Source organism: Salvelinus sp. IW2-2015, linkage group LG26 (genome assembly GCF_002910315.2).
Source record: "Salvelinus sp. IW2-2015 linkage group LG26, ASM291031v2, whole genome shotgun sequence".
NCBI classification, from domain to species: Eukaryota; Metazoa; Chordata; class Actinopteri; order Salmoniformes; family Salmonidae; genus Salvelinus; species Salvelinus sp. IW2-2015.
The window spans coordinates 22,465,260-22,481,642 of NC_036866.1; the positions used below are offsets into that span (position 1 = coordinate 22,465,260).

Genomic DNA, 16,383 nt, shown 5'->3' on the forward strand with positions numbered 1-16,383 from the left:
CTGTCGGAGCTCTTAACAAAAATTCCCCGGTAAGAAGATACCTTCATCAATATGCGCTAAAGGTAGTTTGCATCTATGAATGGGGTAAGTAAAGACATACAAGCTAGTTCACCACTTAAACCTGCTGTTGGTGGACAGGAAGCATTACCTTGTGATGAAACTCACCTGGTTGGGCCATGAACATTAAAAGGGTGGAACTGGTGTGGCCTGTTTGGCGTTGTTGTTTCTCTCCACCAATCGTCAAACCTGTCTTGAAGCAAGAGCATGTATTTATAAGTTCCTTCACAAGTGACTTCCTCATTTTCACCATACTGTTGTCTGATGACTGTCAACTCACTAGCTCTCTGGAAGATTCAAACAACATACTTGGAACATATTTATATTTCCTTTCTGTAAGGTCGTGAAGCAGCGGTGTACTGTCTAAACAGGTATGTGGATGTTTTTTCATATTTAATTATGTAATATGATGATAATTTGTTAAAGGCCCAATGCAGCCGGTTTTATATAAATATCAAATTATTTCTGAGTAACAAGTACATTCCTGTACATTTTAACATTAAAATTGTAAAAAGAAACAAAAGCAAAAAAGTATTTATCAAGCCAGAATTTTGCTAGGAGTGATCTGAGTGGGGAGGGGAAACCTGAAAACTAGCTGTTATTGGCAGAGAGGTTTGGAACTCGCTTTGTTATTGGTCTATTAACTTATTTACCGCCTGGTGATGTCACCAGGCAAGCCGAAAGTCCACCCATGCAAAACCTGCTGATTAGAAGGTCCTGTGTAGATTGTATTTTCAACCAGCAACTATCAGGAAAAGAAACTGATGAAATTGTTTCACACTTTTACAGTGTTGTTTCATGAACAGTTGTACAATAGGATACAAAAAAATGAATTTTGACTGCACTGGGCCTTTAACAATCTCTATAGGATACGCTATGAACGGCACTTCTTTGATGAGAACCCAGAAATGTGCGTACACACTAAGCTAACATATGGAATTGTCTTAAGATGGTCATACCATGATTCTATTTGATTTTGCATTTTAGGACCCCTTTAGGTTAAAAATATATATATTTCAAAATTATTTGATAAAATATAGCATTTGGTCTTTACAACTATAGACCATAGAAACACATTCAATAACACATTCATAAATGTCAAAAAAGACAGTTAGAAAATTAATCACAAGGAATAATGTTTTGAAGTGTCTGTCCTATATCTAGGACATATAATAAAGCCCAGGAAATATATATATATTTACACATATTTAACCCCTTATTTTTGTTGGCACAAACTATCTCCATACTTCCATTAATTTGTATGGGTTACCTTCAGACGACTCCCGTGACACTTGTGGGGGGCGTAAAGCAAAACGGAGAACACCATCGTGAGAGTGAGAGTCTCCCCTTTTCACAGTGTAGCCCAGACCATTCGGACAATACATATGTTTTCGTGAGAAAACGGAGTTTCCGGATGTCTCATGGTCTGACAAACATCGCTGTAGCTCAGCCATCTTCCACCACAGATGCGGAAGGCTGACAGGCGGATGCGGCGGATTGAGAGACAGTCCATACAAAAAATATCTCTAGCTTAAACTGATGGATTTTGATGGCGATTTTTGTTATTATATTACTTAGATTGACCAACGGGTGGGTCAATATACTGTCAAGGATGAACCAATAATGCTGTAATTTTATCTTGTCTTTGCAGTCTCTGTGTGAAAGGGTGTAGCCTGTCTTRTGCATCACTCAGCATGGGCCCCAAGAAGAAAACTGTCTGGGAGAACCTGCGTGAGAAGACCAAGACCCAGTTTAACAACATAAAGAAGAAGACAACCCCGGGGAAGCTGGAGAAGAAAAAGCCCAAGCCCCTGCATTATAGACGCAGTATGTCAGTGCCGGACCTGAGGTTTGTTCAGGAAGCTGAATCCTCTGCAGTAGAAAGTGCATTCTCCACAGCCTCGGACGCCATCTTATTTGGCAGCTCCTCAGGTTCAAGTGATAACGCCTCTTTWATCTCAGTCCCTCTATTCATGGACAGGCTGACTGCAACTGATGCAGGCCCCTCAGGTAGAAAGACTGTGTATGATTTGGCTTTCAAAGATAACATGAATGTGTCTGTTTCTAGAATGAGTGCACCTGTGGAGACACAAACTCTCTATGATGAATCAGAAGAGGAGGACATGGCAACCTTTATGGGCAGAATCCACATGCCATCAGACAAATGGAACACACCTGCAGAGAGATCAACTTCTTCTGCTTCTTCTACTTCAGCAGAAAGAGTAAAAACACCAGCGGACAGAGGGAACCCACCCATACCTACCCCGAGATCAAATGCTCCAAATATACATGTGTGCACAACAAGATTGACTTCATCAGTGGAGGAAATTAATGTTTCTACAGAAAGATTGCTCATCTCTGAAGACAGAGTGGCCGCTAGGGACCGAGTGAGTACATCTGCTGAAAGATTTGCTTCTTCTGTCTCTGACCAAACAAACCTAGTTACAGAGAGACTGTCTGCTTCCAGGGAGGGAGGGAAACAACCAGCAGAAGTGAAATGGTCTGTTCCTCCAAATCCACAGGACAGATTGAACATCCCTCCAGATAGATGGTCTCTGCCAGTGAACAGGGCGGACAGGATGGGCACCCCGGACAGGATGTGCACCCCTGCTGACAGTGTGGACGGTTCTGCGTGTGGAACCCCATTAGAGAAAGAACCCTACACGTTCTGGCCCACTGACTCTGAGGACCTGGATATGCCAGAGCCCCCCGTATCCACAGACATCAGAGACATCTTCTGCAGGGAGCTTCAGGAAGGCATTGAGGTCAGATGACACACTAATATTGAACTTTATCATACCCTCCACAGATATAGTTATAGGCCTAGTGCATACAGTGTAAAGTCAAAATACGGGCTAAAAGACAGTTTTCACACACGTTTAGATATAAAATAAATGTATCTATGTCACAGTAAACTTTAGTGACCATAAGACAGTATGTTTGACGTAGTGTATTTTCACTGTGGTCTCATTAGCATGAACATTTGCAAGCTCTCTTTTCACATTCAAATGATGTGGACTGGTTCTTCACACTCTTGAGCTGTTATGCCTGCTCTCTGCCTCAAGGTTTTCTATGATCAGTCTCTAGATCCATTACAATAGAATTGCTTAAAGTCATGGATTGTGCTTAAGATAATGCTTCAGTGGTTCTTTGTCAGAAATGTAACCTTTATTTAACTAGGCAAGTCAGTTAAGAACAAATTCTTATTTACAATGACGGCCTACCCAGGACAAACCCGGACGACGCTGGGCAAAATTGTGTGCCGCACTATGGGACTCCCAATCACGGTTGGATGTGATACAGCCTGGATTCGAACCAGGGACTGTAGTAACACCTCTAGCACTGAGATGCAGTGCCTTAGACCGCTGTGCCGCTTGGGAGCCCGATATGATGTCAAATAGAAGCAAACATTTTTTCAAAGCTTTTGTGTAGACCTGAAGTCACTTCCAAGGTGTTATCTGTGGATCTGTCTAATTGATGTTTGCTATGCATGGCCGGAAACTTGCTGATCTAACTAGTTGCAGTCACAATTATAGTAAGTTCAACATTGGTCAAGAATGACGACCGAACATTATAACACGTAACTTTGTTCCATACTTTGTAGATGTCTTTTTGATATGCTTTCTTGCTTGTCTTTTTGATATGCTTTCTCCCGTAGTTACCCAACGAGCACAATGACTTCTATGCCCAGCCCTTGCAGGATCAAGCCGGCAACAATGTGAGTACTGGACTTGGACATCCAGACCTTGTTAATGATAATGGACAACACTAAGGCTGTAGACTATAGAGCATCATATTAATGTGATTCCTTTCATTGACAGGCTATGGCAGCAGGAAGCCTACCTGGTCCTATTCAGAAGTACCTCCTCACTGTCAACCTGAAGGAGGGCAGGAACCTGGTCATCAGAGACCGCAACGGTAAGTGGAAGGAAAGTAACTGGAACTTCTGGAGGTCTACATATGGATGAATGTAATCTCTGAGGCATGCTGGGTATATTGATATATACAGTTCAAGTCAGAAGTTTACATACACCTTAGCCAAATACATTTAAACTCCGTTTTTCACAATCCCTGACATTTAATCCTAGTAAACATTTTCTGTCTTAGGTCAGTTAGGATCACCAATTTGTTTTAAGAATAATAGAAGAGAGAATAATTTATTTCAGCTTTTATTTCTTTCATCACATTCCCAGTAGGTCAGAAGTTTACACACGATCAACTAGTATTTGGTAGCGTTGCCTTTAAATTGTTTAACTTGGGTCAAACGTTTCGTTTAGCCTTCCACAAGCTTCCCACAATAAGTTGGGTGAATTTTGGCCCATTCCTCCTGACAGAGTTGCTGTAACTGAGTCAGGTTTGTAGGCCTCCTTGCTCGCAAAGCTTTTTCAGTTCAGCCCACAAATTTTCTATAGGATTGAGGTCAGGGCTTTGTGATGGCCACTCCAATACCTTGACTTTGTTGTCCTTAAGCCATTTTGCCACAACTTTGGAAGTATACTTGGGGTCATTGTCCATTTGGAAGACCCATTTGCGACCAAGCTCTAACTTCCTGACGGATGTCTTGAGATGTTGCTTCGATATAGCCACAACATTTTCCATCCTCATGATGCCATCTATTTTGTGAAGTACACCAGTCACTCCTGCAGCAAGGCACCCCCTCAACATGATGCTACAACCCCCGTGCTTCACGGTTGAGATGGTGTTCTTCGGCTTGCAAGACTCCCCCTTTTTCCTCCAAACATAACGATGGTCTTTATGGCCATTATGGCCATTTTTGTTTCATCAGACCAGAGGACATTTCTCCAAAAAGTATGATCTTTGTTCCCATGTGCAGTTGCAAACTGTAGTCTGGCTTMTTTATGGCGGTTTTGCAGCAGTGGCTTCTTCCTTGCTGAGCGGCCTTTCAGATTATGTCGATATAGGACTCGTTTTACTGTGGATATAGATACTTTTGTACCTGTTTCCTCCAGCATCTTCACAAGGTCCTTTGCTGTTGTTCTGGGATTGATTTGCACTTGTCATACTAAAGTACGCTCATCTCTAGGAGACAGAACGCGTCTCCTTCCTGAGCGGTATGATGGCTGCGTGGTCCCCTGGTGTTTATACTTGCGTACTATTATTTGTACAGATGAACGTGGCACCTTCAGGCATTTGGAAATTGCTCCCAATGATGAACCAGACTTTGTGGAGGTTTACAATTTTTMGGGGTTTTGGCTGATTTCTTTTGATTTTCCCATGATGTCAAGCAAAGAGGCACTGGGTTTAAAGGTAGGCCTTGAAATATATCCACAGGTACACCTCCAATTGACTCAAATGATTGCAATTAGCCTATCAGAAGCTTCTACAGCCATGACATCATTTTCTGMAATTTTCCGAGCTGTTTAAAGGCACAGTCAATTTAGTGTACGGTATGTAAACTTCTGATCGACTGGAATTGTGATACAGTYAAATAATCTGTCTAAACAATGGTTGGAAAAATGACTTGTGTCATGCACAAAGTAGATGTCCTAACCAACTTGCAAAAACTACAGTTTGTTAACAAGACATTTGTGGAGTCGTTGAAAAACAAGTTTTAATGACTCCAACATAAGTGTATGTAAACTTCCGACTTCAACTGTACATACTTACAATTTGAGGAGGAGGATATTATGCTGAGTCAGATGATGACAAAGCAGTTAATCATATTTACTTTGCTGATCTTAAAAAACTATTGTGGAAGCACATACTGTACAAAGGGCACCTACCTGTGTCGAATGTATTTTTGACAGTGATTACTGCATGCTGTTCTTGTTCATCGTTATTTTCACCTGCGTAAAGACATATGTTCATTCACATTAGCTTCCCTAAACAGTATGTTTTCACTGTTTTAGACAAACTGAAGCAGWGCAATTGAGATTATACACTACCGTTCAAAYGTTTGGGGTCACTTAGAAATGTCCTTGTTTTTGATAGAAAAGCATATTTTTGACCATTTAAAAGAACATCAGATTGATCTGAAATACAGTGTAGACATTGTTAATGTTGTAAATGAATATTATAGCTGGAAATGACAGATTTTCTTATGGAATATCTACATAGTGTAACGATTGTCGTCGGGAGAAGGAGAGGAGAACCAAAGTGCAGCGTGGTACGTATCCATAACTTTTAATCAAGATGAATACACAAACCAAAACGACCAACGAACAGTTCTGACAGGAGCAACAAACACTAACCAGAAAATAACCACCCACAAACACAAGTGGGAAAACAGGCTACCTAAGTATGGCTCTCAATCAGAGACAACAATAGACAGCTGCCTCTGATTGAGAACCATACCAGGCCAAACACATAGAAACAGAAAACCTAGACCTACAACATAGAATACCCACCCACATCACACCCTGACCAAACTAAAAATAGAAACATACAAAGCAATCTACGGTCAGGGCGTGACACATAGGCATACAGAGGACTTGTGAGCCATCTGTTTCTCAAACTAGACACTCTAATGTACTTGTCCTCTTGCTCAGTTGTGCACCGGGGTCTCCCACTCCTCTTTCTATTCTGGTTAGAGCCAGTTTGCGCTGTTCTGTGAAGGGAGTTGTACACAGCATTGTACGAGATCTTCAGTTTCTTGGCAATTTCACGCATGGAATACCCTTAATTTCTCATAACAAGAATAGACTGATGAGTTTCAGAAGAAAGTCTTTGCTTCTGGCCATTTTGAGCCTGTAATCGAACCCACAAATGCTGATGCTCCAGATACTCAACTAGTTTAAAAAGGCCAGTTTTATTGCTTCTTTAATCAAGCACAACAGTTTTCAGCTGTGCTAACAAAATTGCAAACGTTTTTTTTAATCAATGGGCCTCTGTACGCCTATGTAGATATTCCATTAGAAATCAGTCGTTTCCAGCTACAATATTCATTTACAACATTAATAATGTCTACACTTTATTTCTGATCAATTTTATGTTATTTTAATGGACCAAAAATGTGCTTCTCTTTAAAAAAAAAAAGAAAATTCGAAGTGACCCCTAACTTTTGAACGGTAGTGTATATTTGGTGAAACTGTCCCTCAAATAGTTTGCTTTACTATGCTAATTTCCAATAGAAACTGTGTTCCACTTTCACTCAACACTAATCCCGCCCTGACTTTCAGGGTGTGTCTCATACACACAGAAGTCACACAGAGGGAAATGTTGTGGTCTACAGTATGTGTAGGCCTAATGACAATGCTTTTGATCAATGCTACTGTTTACAAGTGAAGGTCCCTGTTAAATGTTGTCGGTGAAGAGCAGGGAGACACCAGAAATGCATGCAGTCAGACCAGATTTGGTCTCTGTCGCCAAAACACACCTGGGAGCCTTTCCTTATGGAAGCACACACTGCTCCACTACATATTAGTAGTTACACTAGAGGTTACATGGGTCTGGTATCTTAGATATGTTTCTGTCACTTTGGAAAAGATGGATCATCTTCATATAATGCAGAAGTTTATTTTGCCAGCCAAGCTCCACCACAGTATTCCTAGTGGTGTGCTGAATAGATTGCGAAGCACTGTGGCGGTTTCTATGTAAGCAAACATGTGTGGAGAAACAAATTATGTGGTGTGGTTTTAATAACCAATGCAAATTTTAGAGGCCAAGTTGTTAAGTCAGTTGGAGAGTGCATGCAATGTTTTGCAGCTGCCTGCAAACTATTTCCCTACCACAAATGACAAACTGCCACCTGCTGGAGATTCCCTAAAATACATCCTAAGAAGTTCTGCACTTTTTGTGTGTTCTGAACCCGTGAAAGGAAATCCCTGATCTTACATCATTATAGTTTGAAATGTTTGTTTACTTTGTCATACTTATGAGTTCAGTCTGTATAGGACAGTAGATGTTGACTTGTTGGAATGTCATTATATAGCATTCTGTCATATTCTACACAGATTAGATCAGGGATGGGCAACTGTTTTTGGAACTCAGTCAGGGTCTCAATGTACTTTTGAGAGTTAGAATAGTAGAATACACAAGGTGCAATTTAGAAACTTGGTTGTGCATCAGCAGTTTTTCTCTTGTTTTATCAGTCACTGACAGTCACTCAATTAGCCATGTCAGCTAACAATTTTTAGACTTGTAAATTAGTCTAGTCAGCTATCTAAACTTATAGTAATTATGTCCGATTCCCGACCGTTCATGCATGGCACGTGCCCAGGGGCCCTGACCTCCAAGGGGCCTCCATTGATTTTGTTAGTCACTCTCACTCAGATATCACATTAACATGGCATAAGTCATGGCAAAATGTGTAGAATTGCAGGAAATGTACTTTAAAACTGCAAACATTTCTCTGCACCCCATGGCAAAATGGATTGAATTGCAGGAAATTAACTGGCTAAATAAATATCTGTCCCATGGCAAAATTTGTGGAATTGCATGAAATGTGTTATACAATTGCTCAATTCTCTCTGCCCCATGGCAAAAATTTGTAAAATTGCAGGTAATTAACTTTAAAACCAACTTTTCTCTCTGCCGCCAAGACAGGGGCCAGTAAAATGTTTTGCCCGCAAGGTGGGGGAGCCCCCCAACCAAATCTCGCTTAATGGCCCTACACACCTACACGACAGAGCGTAGTTTTCACACGTAGTTCTAAATACTTTTGTTTGGCTCAAATTGTGGAACGGAACATATACGACGCTCCGTCGCTCTGTTTGCGTGAAGTGTGTAGCGGCCTTTAGTGCCCCCAAAAGACTAGGGCCGGATCCATCAAAGTTGCCCATCCCTGAATTATACTCAACGACTGTGGAATACAAACTGACTGTTTGGGGTCTGGATCCAAAAAAGGATTGATTGTTAGACATAACATTTTCTGAATATGAATGATCTAATCTCACCTCCAAAATATAACTCAAATGCATACCTCCATTTTTTTTATTTCCTCAGTCATCTGTCAATTGTCATTGTGGACTTGTAGGGATGCAAAGGGGTTTTGTTTGGGGAAGCAGCAACCTCAAGTGTCAATAGACTGAATTGCTGTTTGAAAGTAACTTGTGGCCTTCATTCATTTCTCCTCTGCTATTGAAAACCAAACATCACTGCAACATTTTGTTTGTTTGATTTTATGAACAGTTTAGATCTCCAATCTTAAGTTTCACCTCATCGCCTGACTGACCATCGCTGCGATATGTAGGCTTTTTATTTTCTCRGTTTCAAATCAAATGTTATTTGTCAAACACATCAATTTTATTTTTTAAACTAGGCCAGTCAGTTAAGAACAATTTCTTATTTTCAACAACAGCACAGGAACGAACAGTGGGTTAACAGCCCCTCAGGGGCAGAATGACAGAGTTTTACCTTGTCAGCTCAGGAATTTGATCTTGCAACCTTTTGGTTACTAGTCCAACACTCTAACCGCTAGGCTACCTGCTGCCCCAATACAACAGGTGTTACTGTAGACCTTACTGTGAAATGCTTACTTACAAGCCCTTAATCAACAATGCAGTTTTAAGAATAATAAGAGTTTAGAAAAATATTTACTAAATAAACTAAAGTAAAAAATTAAAGAGCAACAATAAAATAACAATAACGAGACTATATACAGGCGGTACCGGTACGGAGTCAATGTGCGGGAGTACAGTTTCGTCGAGGTAGTTGAGGTAATATGTACAGTACCAGTCAACATTTTGGACACACCTAATCAGTCAAAGGTGTGTCTTAACGTTTTATTATTATCTACATTGTAGAATAATAGTGAAGACATCACAATATGAAATTGCACATATGGAATCATGTTGTAACCAGAAAAGTGTTAAACAAATCAAAATATATTTTGTATTTTAGATTCTTCAAAGTAGCCACCCTTTGCCTTGATGACAGCTTTGCACACTCTTGGCATTCTCTCAACCAGCTTCATGAGGAATGCTTTTCCAACAGTATTGAAAGAGTTCCCACATATGCTGAGCACTTGTTGGCTGCTTTTCCTTCACTCTGCGGTCCAACTCATTCCAAACCATCTCAATTGGGTTGAGGTCGGGTGATTGTGGAGGCTAGGTCATCTGATGCAGCACTCCATCATTCTCCTTCTTCTGTGGATCTGTTGGGGRGGTATGCAAATTGTAGTGGGATGATGGTGTTGATGTGAGCCATGACCAGCCTTTCAAAGCACTTCATGGCTACAGACGTGAGTGCTATGGGTCGGTAGTCATTTAGGCAGTTTCTTGGGCACAGGGACTATGGTGGGCTGCTTGAAACATTTAGGTATTACAGACTCGGCCAGGGACAGGTTGAAAATGTCATTGAAGACACTTGCCAGTGGGTCAGCGCATGCTTGGAGTACATGTCCTGGTAATCCGTCTGGCCCTTCAGCCTTGTGAATGTTAACCTGTTTCAAGGTCTTAATCACATTGACTACGGCTAGCATGGTCACACAGTCATCTGGAACAGCTGGTGCTCTCATGCATGCTTCAGTGTTGCTTGCCTCGAAGCACGCATAGAAGTAATTTAGCTTGTTTGGTAGGCTTGTCACTGGACAGCTCGCGGCTGGGCCTCGCGAGCATCGGAGCCGGTGTAGTAGGATTCAATCTTAGTCCTGTATTTAAGCTTTGCCTGTTTGATGGTTCGTTTGAAGGCATTGCGGGATTTCTTATAAGTGTCCAGGTTAGAGTCCCACTCCTTGAAAGCGGCAGCTCTACCCTTTAGCTCAGTGCAGATGTTGCCTGTAGTCCATGGCTTCTGGTTGGGGTATGTACGTACGGTTACTGTGGGGATAACGTCATCGATACACTTATTATTGAAGCCAGTAACTGATGTGGCATACTCCTGAATGCCATCGGATGAGTCCTGGAACATATTCCAGTCTCTGCTAGCAAAACAGTCCTGTAGCTTAGCATCTGCATTATCTGACCACTTCCGTATTAAGCGAGGCACTGGTCCTTGCTGCTTTAGTTTTTTCTTGTAAGCAGGAATCAGGAGGATAGAATGATGTAGCCCTCCGCTTGTGCTGAGGTTTCCTGTGTAACTGTGGCCATGGCTTCCCTGGCCTTGTTGTCTCGAGCTACAGCTCCCTGCTAGTTGAGACCTTACTTTTCCTGACAGGATGTCACCATGATGATGATGCAATCCCCACACGCCCGCTGCCTCTCCACCGTTTTCCCAACAATCAACATGGTGCCAGAGACCCACCAACACCATCCACTGTCATTACATATTCTAAAAGGACCCTTGCCACCAGCCCCCACTTACATGTTTTTGTTCTCCCTTTTTTTCACTGTTAATTTCCATCGTCACCGTTCTCAGTCATGCCAGAGCTTTTCTTCTCACTGGCTGCCACATTCTCCTCCTGTCAAGTTGCCTGGAGGTTTCCCTGTCACAGACTGGCAGGGTGGAGCTGCTGTGGGTCCTGCCTGCCTTTGGGAGATGTTCATTTGGAGTGGGGAGCTGACAGGCCTGACAGCCCATCCCCGCAGGGCTTTGTCATGTGATTCAAGCCTCCCTGCAGGCTCTCTCAAGCACCCCTTTATTCCTCCATACAAATGAAGGCATGGGACTGGCTTTCATTTTTCAGCCAATCTGCATGCAATGGCTGAAACAAAGACACCCCGTCCCCCCCACCCCACCACCAGGCAGACTTTCTTAACAGGCTTGGGAGATTAACACCGGTTGCTCCTGGTTTCTGGACTTTATTTGCTGGTTCTCTCATGCTGGCGAGAGTTTCTACTCTTTCACAATTAAACAGCTACATCCCTCTGTTTTCTGAAATAAATGTGGGGTGCACCTCCTCCCTGCATATCTCAGTTTCTCACACAACCGCTCTTTGATTTATCTAGCTGGGGGGAGGGTGCGGATCTGTCTTGTCATATATATAAAAAAATATATGTGATATATTTTTTTTATGCCATTTTTGTAAATTATGATACACACCCCTTAGCAAGTATGATTTTGTGTCATGATTGATTTTGTTGATAATGTTGTTATCTTATAATGGTTTTTATCTGCTATTATCTGAACATTCCATTTTCCTTAATTTTCTCTAGGTACAAGTGATCCTTATGTCAAGTTCAAACTGGAAGGAAAGACGTTTTACAAAAGCAAAGTTGTGTATAAGAACCTGAATCCAAAATGGAGTGAGTCCTTCTCTTTCCCCCTGCAGGATTGGGAGCAGGTTGTCGACGTGAGGGTGAGTATCCCATTAATCTGTTGTTTTGACTTACGTTGTCTAAGTAACACCTACACATGCACGACAATGTACTTATATTGTCTTAAAAGTGTCATAGCTATGGCCTGCATAGGATACACAACTGGCATACAATAAGAGTTAATTGTGCCAAAGCCTGATTGACATACAAAAACCATATTTTATACTGAGTATGGTGTTTCTAATTGCTGTAGGTCTATGATAAGGACCGTACCACTGATGAATTCATGGGTTCCAGCACAATTGTGATAAAAAACCTTGAATTAGACAAGTGAGTAATACACACACTACTAATCACTCAGCCTGTATATCATCTAGTAAACTGCAGAACTTCTTGTGTAGGCTCAATCTGGTAAATGATTGTATGTGTCTGTATCTCTCTCTGTCCAGGACCAGTGAGATGGTGCTAAGTCTGGAGGACCCCAGCAGTCTGGAGGATGACATGGGCGTCATCGTCATTGACACATGCCTAACTTTCAGAGGTTCTACGATCAAAAGACCAGTAAGCCTCATTTGATTGGAGTCTCTAAATAATGTTGCATCTCAGATTTTCAATCTCGATATTTTCAAGTTCGTCCATAAATGTTTATATCCATTACAGAAACGGCACCAGAAAAATATAAGAAGATTTAGGGTAGGACATTGAATTTTCTACTTTCTACTTGCATATTTTTGTTGTGTAATTGTAATTCTAGAAAGTGTTCAATGCCAATATCTGGCAATGTGTCTATTGCTAGAATAGATATTCACAATACTAGTTATACTAACAGTATACTCCTCATTACTCGTCAGATGAGAAATCCAAATATGGCTGATATTGTGCCTAATTTCCAGCAGCAGGGGGCAGTATATCACTGCATTATAAAGGATGATCATGACAAAGAATGAAGTCAAGTCCTAGGATTTTTGTTTTTGTGCATGCGTTTTCAATCTTTATTGTGTGAAATAATGTATTTCTTAGTTAATGGGGTTAACTTCCTTGTCACATTGCCAACGACAAGTTTTGTTTTTGGAATTGTATTGTGTGAACAATGTCAGACTAAACCAAACATTAGAATGATCTAAACATTTTAACTTCATATTTACATGTTAAATAAGCACATTTAGGAGTAGAGCCTCTTTGGGATTTAATATACAGCTCTATCTCTTTTGAAGCATTGCGATTTAGGCTGAAATTGGAGGCAGTTAAAGTGTTTTGTTTTTTAGACTGACGCTTCTCTCATTACGGTGATTGTGGGTTTATTCTCACACCTATTCACTCGCTACGTCTGCCACAGTTTTATCTCCTGATAGGCCAGTAGACAATCTCCATTTGATGTTAAATAGATAAGAAATAAAACACATTTCATATACACATTGTATGCTCTGCAGATGGACAAATGAGCAGACAAAGAGACAAAAATGTGTGATCCGACTCTCCCGATGTTCCTCTGCTCAAATTATGGTACAAATGTAGACTTCTGCAGAGGCAGACGGCAGTGCCAAGATTTGTCTGTAGCAGTATGACTATGTTKATTTTGTGACACGATTGAATTAATATTTTTGATAAATACAATATAAAATCCTGTTCCATTTAACACCTATCCTGGTGTCTGGGACTGAGCACTAAGCTCTTAGTCATTCTGCATCTCCCAGTGCTACTCCTCACTCCTGTTCACTCTCAGTACAACTACCACAGAGACAGTGAATAGAAAATGCCACAGTAAAACTCTGTCTCTGTGCGTTGTGTGATAGTGTTTCTGTCTGGAGGGGACTGTGTGGGAGAGCGGGGGCTCTGCTGTTTGAGGCACGTTGCCAGTGTGAGATGCCGAAGATTCGTGACGCTGATAATTCCCAGGCATAGTGGGCAATAACCCAGATGTTAGGATGTAATATCACAGCTGTGGATGGACAGAGCCGAGTTACCAGCCAAATGGACGTAGGTCTGAGCCCATCCTGCTCGTCCCCATGCTGTCCTAGCATATGGAAGCAATCGCAGACCCTTTAAGGACCAGGAATAGACTCTCTTTAGGGGCCACTTACAGTTAAGTGGAATTGTTTTGTTGGCCGCTGAGATAGAAATGTGTCCAAGATAAACACTTGGCGGGCACTGCTTCATGTCGCTCCTCCACTCCGCTGTGTTCCCCCTCTTTAAAGAGGAGATGAGGGATATTTATAGGGCCGAGCAACACTCTGCCGTGGTATTCCATGTTAATACAGATCCCTGAGACATACAGGCTTTGATCCCCAGTGGCCTGGGCCCTGGGTGACGGTGTGGGCAGTGACCCCGGAGGGGAGGGGAGGGACGGGGTGGCAGGGGGGCCATAGCTGGGGCTGGGCTGGGCCGTTTGAAGCCGTGCCGGCCAGGGCAGCAGAGGGAGACAGAGTATCAAAGAGGTCGGAGCAGATTACAGTCCTGCTCTTTAATTACAGTCAGCCCCACACATCCCCTCTCTCTCTGCTGTTTGTTTTGAAAGAGATGGCCTATCACTGCACAGGCTCAAGGGAACTTTGAACACATAGATGCGTATCAAGGCCTGTTTCTCCCACTCTGTAGAGCCTCAGATCTATCTCTTTTTAAGCATTGTGATTTAGGCTGAAATTGGAGGCAGTTAAATTGTTTTGTTTTTTAGACTGACGCCGCTCTCATTATGGTGATTGTGGGTTTATTCTCACGCCTATTCAGTCGCAACATCTGCCACAGTTTAATCTCCCGATAGGCCAGTAGACAATCTCCTTTTGATGTTAAATAGATCCTCCCCGTCTTCCCCTGTGGCCCGGAAGGACGGTTAGATTTGGGAAAGGCTGTCCTTGATGTCTCTGTGTTCTGACATCCTGGACATCTTGTTCCTCTCATCCCCTTCTAGCTGATTTTAGAGATTTGATTGGATAATTGAGATTTAGTGAAGAATAGACCAATGTGTACAATGCTGTATATGTCATTGCCAGGCTTTATGTACATCCATGCATAATTTGCTGATGAGAGGGCTGTGTGGTTGGTTTGCATCATTACTCACTGCGGCCGGCTGTCTCCTGTGCAGTATGCCAAGTGTCCTGCCTCCCCACACTCTGTCTCTAGGTCTGTGATGAGTGGGACTGTCACAGCCAGGGACATCTGGCGGCTCTGCTCACTGACACCCCCCTCTCTCCAGGAACCTCTCCTCTCCCCACTGACGTGGCTCTGCTACATTCACTGGAGAAAGGCTAATGTGCTCAAACAGATAGAGGCTGTAGCCCATGCAGTCCATGCAGATGAGGTGCCAGACTTGAGGCGCCGGTGAATAGTGGGGTAGCCACTCAGAGGGTTTTGTCATGGAGGGTGTCCTAATGCAGCTGTGTGTCCATGTTTGTGTCTCCCAGGGAGGCCAGAACCAGAAGGGGGACCAGTCCCAGCCCCAGGATAAGGACCAGACCCAGGGTTCAGCTGAGGCCACCAATATGAGCCAGCTGTGGGGTGGCGTGTTTGGTATCACCCTGTTAGAGGGACAGGACATGCCTGAATACGGCCAGGGGGACGTCTATGTGCGTTACAGACTGGGAGAGCAGAAGTACAAGAGCAAGGTGAGCTTATTTCTCAATCTATTAGTCCTTTTGCCTCCTCCCTTCCTTTTGTCTCTTCCCTTCCCATTTGCACATGCTCTCCACCCTCCTTTCTGCTGCTAATTTCTTCTCTCTTCCCTTTCTCTCCTTCTCAACCTCACTTTCTTTCTCTCTCCCTATCTTTCTCTGTCCCTCCCTTTCTCTGTACCTCCCTTTCTCTCAGCAGGTGTGTGTCAGTGTTTTTCCTCCACCTTGGTTCACTGGAGCATGGCAGAGCAGCTCATTAGACTGGGCATCTCTCTGCACCATGCTCTCCTTCAGGTGGAGGGCTTCACTATGCTTCACTTGATTTGCATACCCAGCAGGCCCTGCTCGTCTACCTCTACTTGTTGGCCTCCCTCCTGATGATTCTGCAGCGCGCCAGTCTTGTGTTCTCATGTAATTTCTTTGTAAACCTCTCTGGTTTTGTTTCGGCTTGTTTGTTTGTTGAACAAAGCTGATTCTAACTGGATGCTGTCAGTAGTTACAATCCTAGAGAGGAGGCTGAGGAGCGCTCACACAAAAACCCCTTCTCTCCTTCCCTCTCCTCTCCCCCGCCCCGTCCTGGTCGCACTGAATGAAAACTAAATCCACCTGTCATGTAATGTCTGCTC

The 16,383-nt window shown here is 42.7% G+C and overlaps 1 protein-coding gene across 6 annotated transcripts in view; it reads left to right on the forward strand.

Moving 5' to 3' along the window:
- The first annotated feature begins 257 nt into the window (after positions 1-257).
- The window catches only part of mctp2a (multiple C2 domains, transmembrane 2a), a 919,923-nt gene continuing 903,797 nt past the window's right edge, over positions 258-16,383 (forward strand). The window contains exons 1-10 of one of the 6 annotated variants that reach the window (XM_023971094.2): positions 301-428; positions 1,709-2,444; positions 2,580-2,822; positions 3,716-3,775; positions 3,879-3,975; positions 12,051-12,193; positions 12,406-12,482; positions 12,602-12,713; positions 12,813-12,845; positions 15,551-15,751. In XM_023971094.2, coding sequence (XP_023826862.1) covers positions 1,752-2,444; positions 2,580-2,822; positions 3,716-3,775; positions 3,879-3,975; positions 12,051-12,193; positions 12,406-12,482; positions 12,602-12,713; positions 12,813-12,845; positions 15,551-15,751 — 1,659 coding nt within the window. In that variant the 5' untranslated portion in view covers positions 301-428; positions 1,709-1,751. Of the gene's footprint in view, positions 429-1,708; positions 2,823-3,715; positions 3,776-3,878; positions 3,976-12,050; positions 12,194-12,405; positions 12,483-12,601; positions 12,714-12,812; positions 12,846-15,550; positions 15,752-16,383 lie in introns of all 6 variants that reach the window. The other 5 variants (XM_023971096.2, XM_023971097.2, XR_011474194.1 and 2 more) reach the window with 5 other exon arrangements.